Source organism: Hyalella azteca, unplaced genomic scaffold, assembly GCF_000764305.2.
Source record: "Hyalella azteca isolate HAZT.00-mixed unplaced genomic scaffold, Hazt_2.0.2 contig11493, whole genome shotgun sequence".
Taxonomy (NCBI): domain Eukaryota; kingdom Metazoa; phylum Arthropoda; class Malacostraca; order Amphipoda; family Hyalellidae; genus Hyalella; species Hyalella azteca.
This window is the reverse complement of record NW_025941488.1, coordinates 455-20034: the sequence shown is the minus strand read 5'-3', so window position 1 is coordinate 20034 and position 19580 is coordinate 455. Positions and strand designations below refer to the sequence as shown.

The 19580-nt window shown below is 37.5% G+C and overlaps 1 protein-coding gene across 1 annotated transcript; it reads right to left on the bottom strand.

Annotated features, from left to right (window-relative positions):
• Positions 1–3345: 3345 nt before the first annotated feature.
• On the bottom strand, positions 3346–15760 carry LOC108668684. The gene is made up of 9 exons (XM_018155927.2): positions 15433–15760; positions 14910–14987; positions 14351–14444; positions 13721–13865; positions 10958–11047; positions 10389–10522; positions 9740–9837; positions 8495–8649; positions 3346–3493 (listed from the first exon to the last, which is right to left on the bottom strand). The coding sequence occupies exons 1-9, from the start codon at positions 15532–15534 to the stop codon at positions 3346–3348; spliced, it is 1044 nt and encodes a 347-aa protein (XP_018011416.1). The 5' UTR covers positions 15535–15760.
• Between the last annotated feature and the right edge of the window lie 3820 nt (positions 15761–19580).

The window sequence follows — 19580 nt, the reverse complement described above, 5'->3', positions numbered from 1 at the left end:
ATTTTAAGTGACCATATTTGGTAACTTGCCCGCTAAAGGGATTAAGAATATTGGACTGGACCGTGGCTGGCAAATACCTGGCGGCATGGTGTAATCAAGCCTGATTCAACCAGTCGGCCGCATTTAACTCGGTCGACCACGTCTCTTTGTTTCGTCGACTTGACTTATCTTTCGGTCTGAGCGGCACAGTGTTGCGATAGTTCGAGTCCTACCCCAGCAAAAGATTCCAAAGCGGTCGACGTGGGTACTCCTCTCCTTCGCCATCGTAGGTCGGTTGCGGCGTACCACAGGGCTCGGTACTCGTCCAGATCCTCTTCCAGTGGTTTAATGGCGCTGTGTTGCACATGTAATTGATTGACTTAGTTTGATTGATCGGCATTTGTTCGCCGACGATGCCCAAATTTATAACTACTGTACTGACGCAGCAGCGTTGCGGGACCGGATGTCTGTCTACATGGACGCCTTCTCAGATTGGATGCGTTGCAAACGCCGTTTGCGTGGGCAACGGGTTCGTTACGCTTGCGTCTTGGTTCGCAAACTAGGCATTCTGCTGGACTCGGAACTTTCATTGAACAATCCCATTGCCAAAGTCAGCACGGCTTGTTTTGGCGCTCTGCGCCGAATTCATGGCGTCATCCGCTGTCTCTCGAGATGAGTGTGGTGGCGCTCGTTCTGACCAGATTGAACTTTCAACCACCGCACTTGATGAACAGCAATCCACAATGAACGCTACCGCGCAACTTGTGTGGGATAAGCAAAAATTCGATCACGTGACGCCGATATTCCTAGATTTTTACTGTCCGCGCATATAGTAGCACGAGCAGGTCAAGATCCTGTTCTGACGTTTAGCAGCCTTCATGATCTGGCACTTCCTTATCTCTCGCAATGTTTACAGCGCATGTCGGATCTGTCTTCGAGATGGCGACTCCCGGTCGCCACCGCCAGAACCTGGAACAGTCTGCCGGCTTCCGTAACATCGGCTCCTTCGTTGCATGTGTTTCGCCGACGCCTAAAGACGGAACTATTCAGTGCTTACTCAATTTTATCAGTTCTCATGTCTATTTATTTTTCGCTTGCTATTAAACTCATGTATAAAGTGCCTTCGTTGATGGAAAATGGAAATTCAAGCTAATGATATTCTGTATTTGTCGACGGAACCAATTTCTACAGGGACAAAAAATTACATAATTTATTCATAATCTCTTGTAACCATCATAATTTATGATCGATACATGAGACTAGAGGTTTCAGCGGAGCAAAGCAGTCACGTGTGGCACGAGTTTGTCAGATGTGGTAGAGTATTCGTCTACTCGAGTGACTCATATTAAAGGGCTGCTGGGTGTGAATATCATAAGAACAGGACTATACTACTAATAATTGACTCAATGAACGAAACTAATAAATTACCTTACGGAATATTATTAATATAATTAACTTAATAATATCATTAAGATTACGCCCATATATATTATATATTATTACGCCCATACATGGATAATATATCAATGTAATCTCGCTATATATCATGATATATACATTATTGATTAATCGATTTCTAGGACGTACGTTTAATCGCCGCAAGTCGGCTAAGTCAAGGGCGATGCCGAGGCATAAACGAACAATAATAAAAATTTCTAAAGTTAGCTCTTCCATGCAGGGATTATTTACAACACTGGCTAATTGGATTGATCTACGTCAGTGGTTCCCAAAGTGGGCGATATCGCCCCCCTAGGGGCGGTGGAAAGATTTTGGGGGGCGGTAAGGAGGAAGAGGGCGGTAGGGGGGCGATAGGGGGCGGTAGTTCGAAGTCAATATCAGAAGTTCGAACGTTTGTTTGACGATTTGTACACAACACGTGCAGCACATCATGACTCACAGCGATGGTTTTTTTTCACCCAGATCTGTTTTTTAACCTCTCCTGGGTTTATGTCTCGGACAAATTAACGTTCGGACTCGCGGCCGATCTCACGGCCAATTTCCAATTCAATGTTCAAGTAATATCTCTCAAACTAATTAACTTAACTCGATGAAACTTGGTACACGTATTCATTTGGACCTAACGGTAATGTTAAGTTCGTGATTTTTATTTTATTTTGCCTTCATTTGTTTTTGCCATAGTTATATGGCAATACGGGCCGAAATTCACAGTACCGGGTAATCAAGAAATTTTTTCCAACTATTGAGCAGATTTGAACGAAATTTGGTATTTACAGTCATAACTACCGAACGTTAATGTTTAGCTCATGAAAATTTATTCGATTGTGTCTTTGTTCGCGAGTTTTTTTTTCATTTCACCTTCATTCGTGATTTAAACAGCAATACGTGCTTAAATTCGCAGTAATCAAGAAATTCCTTCCAAAAAATACTGAATGGATTTGAACGATACTTAGTATTTAAATACCTAACCTCAGCAACGGTGATGTTTAGCTCGCTACAATTTTTTCGTTTTGCCTTCGTTTGCAAGTTATACGGCTATACGTATACGGATATGCGTAAACGGCTCTTGGTTAAACCGGCCGGTAGAAAAGCCAGTCGTTCCTCCTATATTTGTGTAACTCGCGAACGAAAGCAAAATAGAAAAATTGTCACGAGCTAAACATCACCGTTGGGAGGTTAAGTATTTATATACAAAGTTTCGTTGAAATCTGTTCAGTAGTTTAGAAAAAATTTCTTGATCGCCGCGAATTTAAGCGACAAATTATCCGGCGGGCCGAATATAAGGAAGTGTGAAATCAAGAATGACTGTGAAATGAAAAAAAAAACTCGCAAACGAAGGTAAGATAGAAAAATTTTAAAAGCCAAAAAAATCAACGCTTGGTAGTTAAAAATGTATATTCAAAATTTCGTTAAAATCTGTTCAGTTGTTTGGAAGAAATTCTTTGATCACTGCGAATTTCGGCCTTAATCGCAATAAAACCCACGAATGAAGATTAAATTTAAACATTTTTACGAGCTAAAAATCAACGTTAGGTTTTGATGGGGGTTAGGTTGGGTTCCAAGTTTCCTTGAGCTGCGTTCATTAGTTTGGGAGATATTACTTGATAATTGAATTTGGAGATTGGTCGTGCGACTGGCCACGAGTCCGGCAGTGAATTTGCCCGAGACGTCCTAGGTTCCTAGTGCTGAAACAGTTAAAACAGCTTAACATATTACTTCACTAAATAGGGTTCTATTTGTGAAATACACATTCGTGTTTGACATTTATCTATTAAAATTGCAGCGTACTAAACTTCAAGAAAGAGGCGTATGTTTTTATATGTGTCTGTGGGGGGCGCTAGAAGTTCACTAGGGAGCCAAAGGGGGCGTCAACCTGAAAAAGTTTGGGAACCACTGATCTACGTAGCATTAAAGGGATAATTGATCGGCAAGGCCGAGGCTGTAGCGGCGCAGGGGCGCCATGGCGGCGAGGAGGCGCAGGGCGTCCTGCGTCAGAACGACGTCTTTGCCCCCCCATCTGAGGTGCGTGGGGGGGCGGTCCTCCCCCGAGTCGAATCTGAGAGATACGAAAAAGAAAATTGATTCTTTGCTTACAATATTCAATTACAGTGATAAATCGTATAAATAAATAAGCCAGCGCTAATTTAGAATTCACGTGGTATTCGTACGCACCGGAAAGATGGCACTAGTTGCAGCGCCAGGTTAGTAAGGTAACACATGATATTACTACGCACCGGAAAGACGGCGCTAGTTGCAGCGATAATTTATTGAGGTACCACAAGATATTACGGCGCACCGGAAAGAAAGCGCTATACTGAAAGAAATATTCGCCTCCAGAAGCGAGTCATTCTCAGCAGTGGGTCGATCATAGTGTTCACTTGCTTTACTTTACGAAGCAGTAGCCGCAGCAAAGCGGCTTGTGAGACAGGGTAATAAGGGGTTTGACTCAGTTGGAAAGTGCATGGTTCATATGCGCGTATCGTTTGACGATTTAGCTGGCAGCTCTCGGATGTGGATCCATTCATATCAATATAAATATTGATGCCAAGAGTAGGTAAATATTAAAATAATACAATGCATTGATTTTCATGTGTCACCTGGATCGTGTATAATAAGTTAATTCCATATTCAAATTTGTATATTTTGTTGTGGCTGGCCTTGAAGAATGACTCATATTTCATGGTTGAGCTAACTTAATTCGTGTGTAAGCAGAGAATTAGTGCATTGGCTGTAAGTAGAAAGAAACATATTGACGTTGTCGATAAAAGTAGATAAATAGTTATAGGTAGTGCGAGTACTTGTCCCGTCACACTCCCGCTAGTTTGACAGATTGTGCTACATTTCAAGATCACAAAAAATTCTACAGCCGCTCCTGCGTATATGTTTGTGTTACTTTTGTTAAAAAAACTTAATTTCTTCAGTATATATCATCACTATTTTGCAACGTAAAACTCATGTAGTTTATTTCCGACCGTAAATAAAAAGTTTCAAGATATCATTTACCAATTGGCAACTTGACTCGCGTTACTGTGTACTGCCTCCCTAGCTCTAGTGCCGTTTAACAAAGAACCGTTCCGTTACAAGAACGGTGTCAAATTGCTGTCTGGAGAATTAGTCAGTGGTAAACTAAATCTTACTTACTTGGGAGTTGGGAGTGCTATTATAGTATTATTTAATAAAATTCAAGGTAAGGAGGTATAGATGAATGAAAATTTGACGTTGTTTATTTGGCTGTTTCTATTGTGATGAGTGTACCTCTTCTTAAATAATCCCTCGATCAAGAAGTCCATTGTGGTTCATCTTCCTGTATTCAAAATCAGTCAATCTCTTTTCTTTTCTCAATCGAAAAATATCTGAACTACAGATGGAATGTCTAGTTCCTGCTATTTTGATTCAATAATAGGACAAAAGCTGTCCGGGCAACTATCGCCCTGTCAGTTTGACAAGTGTCGTTTGCAAGGTAATGGAATCTGTTGGGAGGGATCGATTGATAGATCATTTGACTTCTAATAATCTCCTATCAGACTGTCAACATGGCTTTATTGCAGGGAGATCCTGCACCACTAACCTCTTGTCTACTCTGAACGAATGGACCCGCCTGCTGGACGAAAGGGAGCCAGTATATAGATGCAGTGTACCTCGATTTTGCCAAGGCATTTGACAGTGTCCTACATGAGCGGCTGTTGCGGAAATTGCAGTCTTTGGGAATTGACAGCAATGTACTCAAATGGATCAGAGATTTTCTAGTAGGGAGACGACAACGTGTCAGTATTAATGGGTCCATATCAGACTGGGCTCCAGTGCGCAGCGGCGTGCCACAAGGAAGCGTTCTCGGGCCTGTTTTATTCGTTGCGTTTATAAACGATCTGCCAGAAGCTGTGTCTAGCGTATGCTCGATGTATGCTGACGACACAAAAATTTATAATACAGTGAAGAATACGTCGCAAAAAGTACAGTTACAAGGCGATCTTAGCAGGCTGGTTGACTGGGCTGATAAGTGGCAGCTTCGTTTTAACGCTGACAAATGTAAAGTAATCCACCTTGGCAAGAATAATGAACAGCAAGATTACAGTATGAGAAGACACGCTTGCAACGACAGAGTGATGATTTCGAAGTCGACAATGGAAAAAGATTTAGGAGTTAATATCGACATAGACGAAGCTATGCAGGAGCATATGTTCAGTCTTAAAATGCCTAGCAAATTACGGACCAGGCAATAAGTCCAGCAGCTATCTCAATCAATCATCAGTTAAGGAAAGATCGGATTCCAAAGGCCGGATCCCTTGTGAATCAAGTCACGAAAAATTCAAGAATCGGCAACAGGCCATGGGCCTATTTCTTCAGTGCCGACATTTCTATTCTATAAGTTTACTGTTTGTTTAATTTTTACTTATCATCTAAAATCTATAACAATTTTAGAACCATGCGCCGTTGAAGCACCTAAAAAATGTGTCGGTATTTCTGGCTTGTGGAGAAAAAGAAGACCTACTGATTACATTACTGATATCAAAGAATTAATCAGCAGTAGGAACATGAGATTGTGACCTACACGCTCTAACAATTCCACTAACTATGATGACTCCATCTCCACTAGATGCATGCACCAAAGCTAGATGAACATGGAAGGTAAGCACCACAGTGACCACACTAAGTGTAAGTTTAAATTATTTAAAATTTTTTTATTCATATCATAGCAGCAATCATGCAATATCTAGTCATACATTATTGGCTCTATTTCATAGAAGTCACAAAGAATTTCTTACATCAAGTATTTTCTTTGCATTCACATCCATGAGCATAAATTGTTTTTTTACTTAATTTTATAATGATCACCCAAGATTCTGTGCAAGGATCAAGTCTTGTTCATAATTATGGTTGTTTAAAATTTGGAGATAGTCTGTAGCAATTTGTTTGCGATTGTGCGAGTATATACCAGAACTTTCTTTCCTAGTTTGCCTGTAGCAGATGGCATTGTATTTTCCTGAATGTCCCTGAAGTCATGATATAATACACTTCAAATTTCCTTCATGGTTCAAATAATTTTTTTTCTAGAATTGGCTGATGCATATCAATTCAATAAATGGAGATTTGTCTCCTACTAAAGATAACCTGCAGTTTGAAGTAACGTATATATTCATTTTGAGATCAACACCGTATATTTTCATTTTGAGATCACGCTACACATTTGTTGATAATTAAAAGTCTTTAGTGCATAGTATGAGTCATGAATAAGGAACTTTACACTGCAAAATTATGATATATTACAATGTTTCACGCCATAAATTATACCTCACCTCAAAAAATTTAGAAAATTACTCCTATATCAAATAAAACCAGTCTAATTAGAATGCTTCTTCAGCGCAACGATTCTGCCTAGCTCTCACCTACCCACCTTCACTACTGAAAGAGAAACTTCTCCCAGACTAAGATTCACCATCAAACTTCAATGCGCGTCTCAGTGGTCAGTGCCTCACCAGTGTCTAAAGGTTATGGTGATTAGGAATAGGAATAAATAAGATAAGAATAGGGGGATTTGGGGGGTTGAGATGCGGAGTTTGAATTAAGGGGTGGAGCTCGAGCCGCCTAGCACGCATGCGCGGGACCGGGGGAGTATTTAACAGGAGCTAGCGGGCGACCGCGGGCAGTTCCGTGGCGGCGTTAGAGGCAGTCGGACCAAACAGTGAGTGGCGGATAGAGTGGTCTTAGCCGAGAGCCAGACGCATTTGTGAAAGAAACCGACGCCAAATCCTGGTATTGTCGGATTACAACGAGCATCATTTGCAACAACTACGACGCGAACCTGGTCATACGCGCTCAGAGTGAGTTCCATCGAAGCAAGTCCTACGCAAGTCCGAGCAGCAACCCTTCGCATTAGACCGCAACGTCGAAGAAACCGACGCCAAATCCTGGTATTGTCGGATTACAACGAGCATCATTTGCAACAAAGTTCCATCGAAGCCAAGTCCTACGCAAGTCCGAGCAGCAACCCTTCGCATTAGACCGCAACGTCGAAGAAACCGACGCCAAATCCTGGTACGAGTCCCGAAGAAGTCAGAAGTCGGCCAACGCTCAACTGCATTCCAGCCGGTGATGTACCCCTTTTCTTTTGAATCGATGAAATACCATCCCCATTTTTGCCCTCTTCATTGGTACTATTGTGAGGGTTAAATTATTAGCGTGCATTGTAGCCTTCGTTGGGAATTGCAAATACGGGTAGGCTAAGCCTAGAAATTTGTTGCCAATTTTTGCCGTGCCCAGTTCTGTATTAGGATGGGAGTTTTCTGCCTTTAAGTATATAAGTGTTGACATAAATGTTTGTATCTTTTCCTTTGTCAATTCGTCGCCTAGCTGCCAGCGTGAGAACCTTGTCACGCGTCGACCCTCGTGCCAGAAACCTGACAGTATTTTAAAATGTTTAATTAAAAACTCTATCGAGATTTCCATACGATTGATGAGTTCAATACAGGTGTAGAAATAACTAGTTGTCTTGAAATAACTATACAAACTATCGACGCGAACCCTTATATCGATAAACATAGTTTCGGTTGCAATCACTACATCAAGACTAAAAGAGAAGTTAGAAATAAAGTAGAAGTAGGACGCCATTCTCTAATCAAACAAAAGTAGTCTCGTAATCAAGCATAATTGGAAGTATTGCAAGAGGGGACGCGCAAAGGGGTTTCTTGAGAGAGGTTCACAAGAAGGGAAGAAACAGGAAGAATGGGAAAGGCAAGCAAGTATGATTCGATGGAGAAAATTTGAGGTAGGATGTTGGGGCCAATAGATTTAGATGAAAGACAAATAAATGAGAAAGAATAGAGGATAAAAAAGTTCTTGATTGGACGACGAAATTGGAAGAGTAAAATGGAAAGAGCCTCGATAACAGTGACGTACTGAGTTCAAAGTTCAATAGTCCGAAATAAAATTAATTCAAGCTTGTTGAATTTCTGCAAAATTCAATACTTTTTTTCAAAATTCAAGAATTTCATCCAAATTTCAGAAATTCAAGAATGTTTTAATTTGGTATACAGCACTACCGGCAGTAGAACAGACGCACCTGTTATAGAGTCTGAGGTCAATTTGTTGTCCCTGCGGCGTGACAAAGACATATGGCAGGGGCGGTTGCTTGTTTCGCCCCAAAGGCCCTTTCTCTACCGCCACTCTGCGTACCTCTTCACTCAGCCACCCACACACACCTTCCACGCTCGTATCCTGACGTTAAATGACAGAATAGTTTCTTAATAAATATTTTGTTATTAAATAATAAGAATGTTGTTAATAATGAATAGTTTGTTAATAAATAGGTAACAACTCTTCACATGAGGCTAATTCAAGTCTTTGGACACATCACAGCGAAGGTCTCTTACTATCGTAAAATTATCTTACCAAAGACTGTTGTTCAGAACTTAAATATTCCTATGCAACAAATGACTCATATTGAACTATGTTATCTCATTCAAATGCATTAGAAATACACGCTCGAGACAAAATGAACTCTTTGTTTACAACACTTCTCTTTAACTTCACTTCTTGTTGTTTCTTTGTTTGTCTGCTACAAATCTTATAATCAATATTTAACACACAGCTACCTCTCCAATCGATCTTAAATTTTGCACACTTGCGTAAAGTGGGAGACAATGCATGAATCAATTGACAGAATAAAAATTTTAAACAAATAAAAAAAATGTCATAATATATTTTTTTTATATTTAAAAATAAAAAAAGGAATTCATTGTATATTAGTAACGTTGAAGACATTGGACTCTCTGGAAGTCTTGTCTTTAGAAAGTAATTTTTAAACGCATATCATTTCATCTCACAATTGCTGAGAGACAGTGCACAGTTTTTATATATTATTATGTTCAATATTAATTATTGTACACAACTAGTACTAAACATGTTGTCTCATTCAAACACATTAGCAATAAACGCTCGAGACAAAATGCGCAGTTTTTTTCATCATCTCGCAATTGCTGAGAGACAGTGCACAGTGTTTATATACTATTATGTTTAATAATAAATATTGCATACAACAACTAACTCATATTCAGCTATACTGTCTCATTAATTAGCAATAAACGCTAATGAATAAGAAACCAAACACACTAGCAATAAGAGCTCGTGACAAAATGTAGTTTTTTTCATCTCAAAATTGCTGAGAGACAGTGCACAGTGTTTATATATTACTATGTTCGATATTAAATATTGTACACAGCATATAACTCGTACTAAACATGTCTCATTCAAACACATCAGCAATAAACACTAGAGACAAAATGTAGTATATTTATCATGATCTCACAATAGCAGAGAGTTCCTGCACGAGGTGGCTGCTGCGCTCCTCCTGTAGCCGTGCAGGCAGGTGGTCGCTGCTCAGCCACGGCACACCCACCACCAGGTCTGCACAGCGGCGTCGTCATGACAGAGCAATTATAATAGAAATAAATACAAATTATTCATTACAACAGCGTCATGGTCAATATCAATCAATATCATTGTTCAATAGAAATAAATGAAAATTATTCATGTACAACAGCGACATGGTCATGACACAACAATTGCAATAGAAATAAATAAAAATTATTCAATGATCTCCTGGTGATGACAGAACAATTACAATAGAAATAAATAAAAATTATTCAATGATCTCCTGGTGATGACACAACAATTACAATAGAAATGATGTCACTTGTTTGCTTAAATCGAAAATTAACTAAGAATTTATTATGACAATTGAAGCAATGTTTCGGAGCTGGGATGACTATTGTGGACTATTCATTGCTTTTAAATTCTTAATTACAATAGAAATAAAACACAATGAACTGCGAAGGCATGCAACAAGAAATAACTTCTCCACTGTTCCGCCACACAAACTTGACGAAGAACGGACTACACCAACAAACAAAAGTTACGTCAAGCTACTCATATACATTTCCTCACACATCCCTCACCCAGTATCATGTATAGGCCGTGTGCCACGCTGTATGCCGCATGCCACAGCGAGAAGTTCTTGCCCGTCACACGTCGCTTGGCCAACACCACGATGATGGCAGCCGACGCCGCCATGTCGTCCAGCAGAGTCTCCCTTCAAATTGACAATTGCGTTTTTTTTATTCTGAGATGTAATGTAATGTCTTGTTTTGCTTGCAAGCGATCGATAGAGTATTATTTTGGCAGAGAGCAATCGTGACTGATCGTTTATATTGTTTTGGTTGTAGGCTATTTTGTTTATACATTGTTTTCATTGTAGGCTATCGTATGTGAAGTGTTTCGGCCGAGAGCGATCGCGAATACATTTTAATGGCTTTCAGCGATCGCGTATACATTATTTTTTGGTCAAGAGCAATCGAGTATGTGATTTAATATGATTCTCCAATAACCATAATTGCGGCTACACACCTAAATATTTCCATTCATGCGTTACTTATAATTTTTCAAAGACATATTAAGCAGTTACCTAATTTTATGCTTGCCCCTCTGCAGCCAACATAATTTTGCAAAGATAAATAAAAGCAGTAACCTGATATTATGCTTGCCCCTCTGCAGCCACGACGCAAGTTGCCACACATGCTCCTGCTGGGGGAAGTGTAGGGAAGGCACGGAGAACCTCCTGTACATGATAGACGATGTGAATAAGTTTCAACTAGATTTTCATCAAGACTTGCTTCAATCTATAATATCTCCCAAGATGTGAATAAGTTCCAACTTATTTCATCCATAGGTTTTCATCAAGATTTGATTCAAGCTCTACTATTTTACAATGTTGAATATTTGCTTTTTTACCTCTAAATTTTTTCATAATAGAGCTTTGTTGGATAATGTACATTTTAGATGTTGATAAATAATGTTCATTAATATCATGAAGTTAAAAACTTGAATTGCCAATGAAAATGCGTTACAAGCTGAAAATGAAATTAAAGACAAGAATTTCTTTCAAAATTAAAATAATAGAGCTTCTACTTAACAAAAATTTTAGACACAATAAAATTTACTTTATGAAGAAAAAATAGTAAAGCTTCATCCTTCTAACAAAATATATTCTTGTCACAGTTCAGAAAATATAAAACCTTCCAAATAACCTCATTAATAAATTTTATTTCCAACTTTTGTTCTGAACAATTTATTCTATAAATTTGATAAATAATACAAAAATCATTACCTCTGACGATGCCGCGAGAAACGTTAATATCAAACATAGAAATTAGAAGACAAAAATTAAAAGCGAGAGAGTATATCAACAGTGATTAGAAGTAATGCAAACAATTTCTTCAATGCTTTATTAGAGCAATGGAAGGAATTAACACATTGAAACCATGACAGCCACAGAGCAGGAAAGAAGTAAAACTCGAGCACAATGTCAGCTTAGAATAGTCATTTAATCTTATTCACGATAAATAGCAGCAAAACTGAAGCTGGATATATGGAAGCAAAAAATGTCAGCCAACATTAGAAGAAACGTAAAAAAATTGTGAAAGTCAAAATTCTCAAACAAAACATTTAAAATTATCATCTCGAACACTAAAATCTATCTTCTTAAGAAATTTGAAATTCAAGACCAGTGGGCTAATAAAACTTGATATTATAATCTTCAAGACTCATGTGCCATTAAACGCAGACTGGCAGTAGAGAAGGCTTAACTGCGCTCCAATGACAACTGGAGTACCTACCAAGCAGCATTGAAATATGATTTATCAACGCATACATAGTTCATGATTTATACATACATAGTTCAAAATAATTTACCAACACAATTCATAGTTCATGAAGTGGATAGTGTAAACCAGGACTAATATAAAACTTTGAGGTGCCAGAGTACACCTTGAAATGTGGGCCTGATTTGTGCACACTAGAACATTTCAGAGAGGCAAGACAACGTCATCACTCATACCCATGTAGGCGCAGCTCTTGCAGCTGTTCAGGCGTTAGCAATCGTCTGATGCAGTTACTGCTGCTCCAAGAAATATTTGTTAATAAAAACTCATAAAGAGAAACTCAGGCATTATTTAGCTTGCAATTTTTTTAATAAATTAGTAATTATTGAAAGGAATGAGTCTCAGTTGATATTGGTTGAGATAACAGAGAATCAAAAATGGTCGTTAAATTATTGTAATAAAATTATTAAAGGGAATCATTTCTTTGGAACATTAGCCTTCTTAGAAAGCCCCCACAATAAGAGGTTAAATTAGTAGCCTCATTTATTTGGAAAGGAGCTGAAATTTTAATAAAAAATGTGAATGAAGTTAATTGAAGGTTTTCAAGACAATGAAGGTATTCTCTAGGAAGGTGTTGCAATTTATTTGCAATAATTCTTAGGGATAATGTCGAAAATTTTTTTGATAGGAGAATTATAAATGCAAAGAGAAGGAATCAGTTATACAAGAAGATTATACCACATGGAATTAATTTGAAATAAGGTTACATACAAATACAAGGAACAATAGAAACTTATACAGTGTTAACTTACACAATTACGACATAGGAAGCAAGCATTATTTTATGATGAAAAAGAAAACAACTACAGATAATATTAATGTGATGCAATACTTTCAAGGCACAGCATACGAGTAGAGTTTGAGAAATGCTGGCAAGCTACAAAAAGAGCATCGAACAGCACAACAAATTCAAAAAATGTATGAAAAAAGAAACCCACAATAATTCAGCATATCTCCATTGAAAAAGTTTCCGAGTCCAGCTCCATATTAACGTTATATCCAGTGCCACGTTTAGAACTCCAAAACGTATTCAATACAGATATGCCGAATTTTTGTGAAGTTTTTTTCACTTTTACATTTTTAGTGTATCTGCGATTCAAGCAATCTAGTGACATTAACAAATTGAAGCCATAGCACTACAAAGAACATGGAATATCTAAAACATATTTCTGTTAGTTTTTATAAATTCATGATATGATGTATTTTTTCTGTAGTGCAAAGAACAGTACCAACCTATATAGTATATTGGTGTATGCTGATACAAATGTGAAGTCAAAAATACTGATGAAATTAATTTTTAGATTGTGTTGGGAAAACACCGTGTTTAGATTACTGTGTGACAACACCGTGTGTTTAGATTACTCAGTGCAGGTGTTGGGCAAACATTGGTGTGTGGTGTGCGTTATGTGTGTGCAATGTGTGTTTTGTGTGTAACATGTGTGATGTGTGTGGTGTGTGTTATGTGTATACATGTGTAAAGTATGTGTTGTGTGTTATGTCTGTTTTCCGTATAATATGTGTGAAGTGTGTGTTGTGTATCATAAGTGTGCAGTGCGTAGTGTACAACTGACCCAGTCTTCCTGATGCTGGAGAGGTGAGTAGCATCAAGCTGCTTTGGGTCTCCTTTGCTGTCAACAGCAACAGCATCAAGTTCATCAAATGAGGGAGGCACAAAGGCGTCCCTCAGGATTAAAGGTTTGGTGGAATTCTTTGTTCCTGAATGAGAAAAAATTTCATTAAATTAGATGTTCGAAAATTTGTATTTCTGATACAATCTTTCTAAATTGAGTAGAATACATAGACATTTCAAAACTGTGTGCCACAAATTAAAAATAGAAAACTGTTAATTAGAAACATTTATTTGCATTCATTGCTGATAGAGAGCAATTTTTTTAAATCAAAGTTGATAAAAAGAGTTTGAACATAGCTTAAATGCAACTAAGTTCATTGATTTATTAGGTTAATTCATCATCTTACAAGTAATAATGACACTTAAAAATTCATTGAACTTAAATAAACACCCAAAAAACAGTAAATTCAGGAAATTGTCCAAAATTGAGGAGCATATTTTGCGAATTCCTAATATTTTCTGCAATAGTTACCAGGAAATATTTAAAACTTGAATATAGATATCAATTGATACTAGTAAATTTCGGTACAAAAGGGTGCAGATAGTTTCATGCTCAAAATTAAAACCTCACCACCAGTTCTTGGTGACACGTCAGCTTGCACGGCCAGAGGAGGAGGCAGAGCAACAGGAAATGTTTTCCAGTGATACAAAACATTCTCAGCAACCTGCCCAAAATATAATATTTTTGGAATATATATTTATATTACTCATATATAAATAATTATATACATTATATATTAATGAAATATACACTAGAAATGTTAATCATATTTCTAATGTATTTAACTTGTTCAAGGTAAAGCTTCCCAACACCAGCAGAAGTTCATGAAAAAAAAACAAGCAAGAAATAAAAACCTGATTTAACATTAAGTTTTGATCATCAGAAGCAGTTTGAATTCATGAGCAATTGATGATATGCATAGGCTTTTCATATTCACATGTCCTTTTGACATCAACAAATTCAATGTCTGGCCTACCCAAATAAAAAAGTTTATGAAGATCAGTTTTTAAATTATATAAATAAAGAATCAGATTGGAGACAAAATGTCATAAGTCATATTTAGAGAGGTCCAGTTTCTTCCATATTATTAAAAAAAAATATTTTTTTCCTATTCTCTGAAATTCTTCACCTGTTTGATGTGTTCTAGAAGTGCCAGAGATTCTGGTGGCAGACCTTCAGTAGTGATGTTGAATGTTAGCTGTTCTCTCTGAAAAACACAAGGCATCTAACAATCTTGCAAATAGATTTTGAACTAATGTGCAAACAAATTTAAACATAAATATTCATTAATCAACATTGATTAATCAAAAGATTAATCAACATTAATCTTTTCTTAAAACATGTAATTACTTTACGAACATAAATTAAATGAAAAGAAAGAAATGACAGATTTTATTGATATATTCAACAGGTTGTACTTCTATTTGCATTTAGAATAATAAAGAGAAGAGCATGGCCATGGAGATGCCACAGAATTATTAGATTAAAAAAACTTAGAACAAAATTTAAAATCTAAGATTGTTATGTACATGGAAAAAAATTAAAACACATGGATACCCATGAATAAATCCAACTGAAAAATTGATCATCACAAGTTGACCAATAGAATACAAAGCATCTTCAGAAATGAATACAAATCCAACATGGCCTACCTGAGGTTCAAGAAGTGGTGTTGTTACAGATGCTGAATCATTGCAGAGCCCTGAATTTCTTGCAATGTGATCTGCAGATCTCTGCAGCAATGAAGACTCCATGACACCTCATGCCAATATTTCTTGTGCTCAGCCTGATCATTAATGCATCTAATATTGATTAAATATACATGCTGAACAGATGAAAAGTTCTAATGGCCATTCTGACTACAGCAAGTTTTTTGCATTGATTCTAAGTCACAAATGGGTTCATGCAACAAACAAATGAAACTTTTGTTGATATCTAATTTACCAATACACAAATAAGCAGTGGTAGATTAATAAATCATTTATCTGGTCAATGTAACAGAGTTATATTATTTATACATTTAAAATGCATTAACTCTATATTAATCCTATATACCATCAAATGGGGTAATAAGGGACTGGTGGGCTAAATCAGGAGAGTCCTCCATCATGGCCAGAAAATGCTATAGCAGCAAAACTAATTGAAATATTGCAAAAATAAAAATAGTGGTTTAAACTTATTAACCTGAGCCAATGGTTCCCAAACTTTTTCCACCTGGCGCCCCCTTTGGTTCCCCAGTGAATCTCTAGCACAACCCCTCTCCCAACAGTTACATGCATATAAAAACAAACACCTTTTTTTTGATATTTAGTACCTATGCTGCAATTTTATAAGAGAGAGGTTAAACACAAATTTGTATTTCACAAATAGAGCCCCATTTAGTAAACCAATATATTTTTTTACAGTTATAACTGCTTCAGCACTAGAAACTCAGGACATCTTGGATAAATTTAGGGCTGGACTTGTGGCCGGTCTTGCAGCTGGTCTCACGGCCAATCTCCAAAATCAGTGACCAAGGAAAATCTCACAAACTAATAAATGCAGCTTGATAAAACTTGGATCACATATTCATTAGGACCTAATGGTGATGTTCAGCTTGTGAAAAGTGTTTAAATTTCACCTTCATATGGGAGTTATGTGGTGATACGGGCCAAAATTCACAGTGATCAAAGAATTTCTTCTAAACTACTGAACAGATTAGAACAAAATTTTGATTATAAATTCCAAACTACCAAATGGTGATTTTTAGCTTGTGAAAATTTATTTGATTTAGAGTCATGTTCTACATGTGTTGTATACAAATTGTTAAACAAACATACGAACTTATGACTTCAACTTTGCGGACTGCCGCCCCCCAACTGCCCCTTCCTTCCTCACTGCACCCTCCCCAGATTCTTCCACCATCCAAAGGGGGGCAATATTGCCTACTTTGGGAACCACTGACCTAAACTATGATTTATTTCTTCCAAAAATATGATGGTTGTCAATTGTCACTAAAATATTTTTTCTTGTTTCATGTATCTTTTTATGGTCTTTTTTTGTTATAGTGAATTCATTCACTTGACCCAATTATATTGGTGCAAAATTATAAACCCAGTCCCATAAGATTGTGGAAAGAATGCCAAATGGCTGCTGATATGAAGCAATGCAGTGGACAGGATTGTTGGCTTGCCAATGGCAGGGAAGTTTTTTAGTTTTTTTTTAATTGTTAGGTATAGAATGGGATAATGTATAGAATGCAGCAAACCTTTTTAAAATTAAGTTTTGTTTCAAATGTCTGCTGTCTAGGATTACCCCATTCCCAGGGCCAGGCATAGAATATATCTCCTTGGCAAGCCGTGAAAGGATTTTTTGAGCCTTGGTTTTATACGTTTGCCAGCCATCATTCAATTTCTTCAAGCCGTGAATTTCATTTCTTGGCCATGAAGCCATTTACGAGCCGCAAGCTTATTCTTCCCAGTCCCATGCACATGTTATCCTACATCTCTAATTTTACCCTAACAACAGTCACAAACACTTGTCTTCACTTAAGCGACAACTGAACAAGTGATAATGCAGTCTGCCGGCTCTGACGTGACCTCAACTACACGATCAAGTAAATGTTTGGGTCGACTTGTTGATGATGCTACTACATTCTGCATGTTATTTTTGCAGGAGGTGGGAGCATTGAAGTATATATAGTGCAGATTGTGGAAGTTGAAAATTTTATAAAACAACATGTTTGCAAAGAACAAACTGCAATTTTTTAAATCAAACAACAAATCATGACATTAGAGCTGCAAACTTTCATATCTACTGAAGACTGAAGTTATATGAAATTAGAGCCCTGGTATTTCAGAAAAAAATAGGACTTTTCCAGCCCTGCCCAGCATAGTGGCTAAGTGGCAAAGCAGAAAGTTTTTTAGACTCTCCTTCAAATTCATTTTTGAGTCCCATAAGTAGACCAGTAAAGTATCTTGGATAGGGTAAACGCGGTATATTCCGACATTGTGGGTAATTCCGTCACCTCTTTCATTTTTCCTTCATATTAAGCTTTGTTTTAGTTCCATGCGTTCGTTGATGGTTGAAATGGTGACGTCATACATTTGCGTGTCAAACTACTGCCAAAACACTAGGTCTTGGCCATCTAGCAGGAAAATATTGAGATCCAAAGAGAGACGATGCACGCTACCCAGTGAGATCATTGAAAAATGTGTCAAATTTGACAGTTGACCTTGCTCTACCAAATAGTGAATAACTGTTTGTATAGGAAGAATATTATGGTTTGAGACTTTTAAAAACGTCTGTGAATATATTAGGAATCCTTTAAGTATACTTGTATTCGCTGATTTCAAGTGGTAAATAAATCAATAGATGATTAAGTTGAGAAATGGATTTAGACACATGAAAACTAATTCCGTCACAACTTGAATTGGACACACACAGATCGTTCCAAGCTGTGTACAAAAATTAAAATTTGCTTAATTACAAGCTTAATAGTTGTTAATTAAAAGCGTAATTAAGTAGTGTTCAATATTCATTAGTGTTCTAATTCAAAGCCGTGTTGTATTCCAATACAGCTCACACAGCGAATGGAATTCGAACACGTGGATGATGGCATTACGTATCAGTAGAATTTGAAGCGCTGACGCAATACGACTCACCACGTGCCAAATATTGCCACACACAGTGACGGAATATAGGGATTTGGTATTTTTCCATTCTAAAGGCTCTTAAATAAATATGACAACATTTTGTGACGTTTCGTTGTTGCTGACTCGTAGTGCGGTGTTTTGAGAGTCACATAAAGCAAACCAAACTTGAGTAACGCATACGGTTATTTTTTTATAGTTTTTCATTTCTCAATGCGTCCTTAATGTGACGGAATATACCGCGTTTACCCTACCAGAATTATCATACATAAGGAATTGATTAAAATCTTGAGGAAATTAAAAATGAAGTGATTCTAAAAATCACTGGTTTGCCACTGTGCTGCCCAGGGCCAGGTACCGTATGCCGTATGGCATTATATATCTACTTGGCAAGCCATGACTAAATTTTTTGAGCCATGGCTTTATGGATTTGCCAGTGGCCCAGTTGTGATTCCATTTCTTTGAGCCGTGATTTCACTACTTCGAGCCGTGCATTCCATATCTTGGCCATGAAAAATCATTTACAAACCAGCAACCTCATACTTTTTACAAAGTCTCATGCACATGTTAGTTGTTACCCCTAATCTCTAATTTTCAAAACACACTTTTGTGTGTTTTGAAAAACACACAAAAAAAACCAAACAGTCTAAAAACTAAGTCAACACACAGTCTAAACAGTCAGCACTTACATATGTCTTAATTTATATGGCATCTGAAGTCTGAGCAGTTGTTTGTTGCCGTCGTACGCCCAAGTCTAGAGTTTGGAAACGTTGTGTGGTCACCGAGATTTGAAAAGGACAGAAATTTAATAGAGAATGTTCAAAGACGTGCAACAAGGATAATTCCAGGCTTGAAGAGCAAGTCATATGAAGAAAGATTGAAGATTATGAAGCTTCCAAGCCTCAGTTATCGACGTCTTCGTGGGGACCTCATTGAAGTATACAAGTATACTCATGGTCTAGGCTATACAAGGTCCCTGAAGGGTTACTAGAATTTGAAACAAGAACCAACACCAGGGGCCATGGCTATAAGCTAAAAAAACCGCGCTGCAACTTCTCCACGCGACATAATTTCTTCTCGCTTCGAATCACTGACATGTGGAACAGCCTCCCCGATGGCATCGTTGTCGCTCCAAGTATGAACGCATTCAAAAACAGACTAGATAAAGC

Excerpts from the sequence above, each read along its gene's own strand:
- LOC108668684 (XM_018155927.2), bottom strand. The coding sequence starts at position 15,534 with ATGGAGTCTTCATTGCTGCAGAGATCTGCAGATCACATTGCAAGAAAT. Across the intron at positions 14,988-15,432 it reads CACCACTTCTTGAACCTCAG|AGAGAACAGCTAACATTCAA; the intron begins GTAGGCCATGTT and ends TGTGTTTTTCAG. Across the intron at positions 9,838-10,388 it reads CGGCCTATACATGATACTGG|ACCTGGTGGTGGGTGTGCCG; the intron begins GTGAGGGATGTG and ends GCCGCTGTGCAG.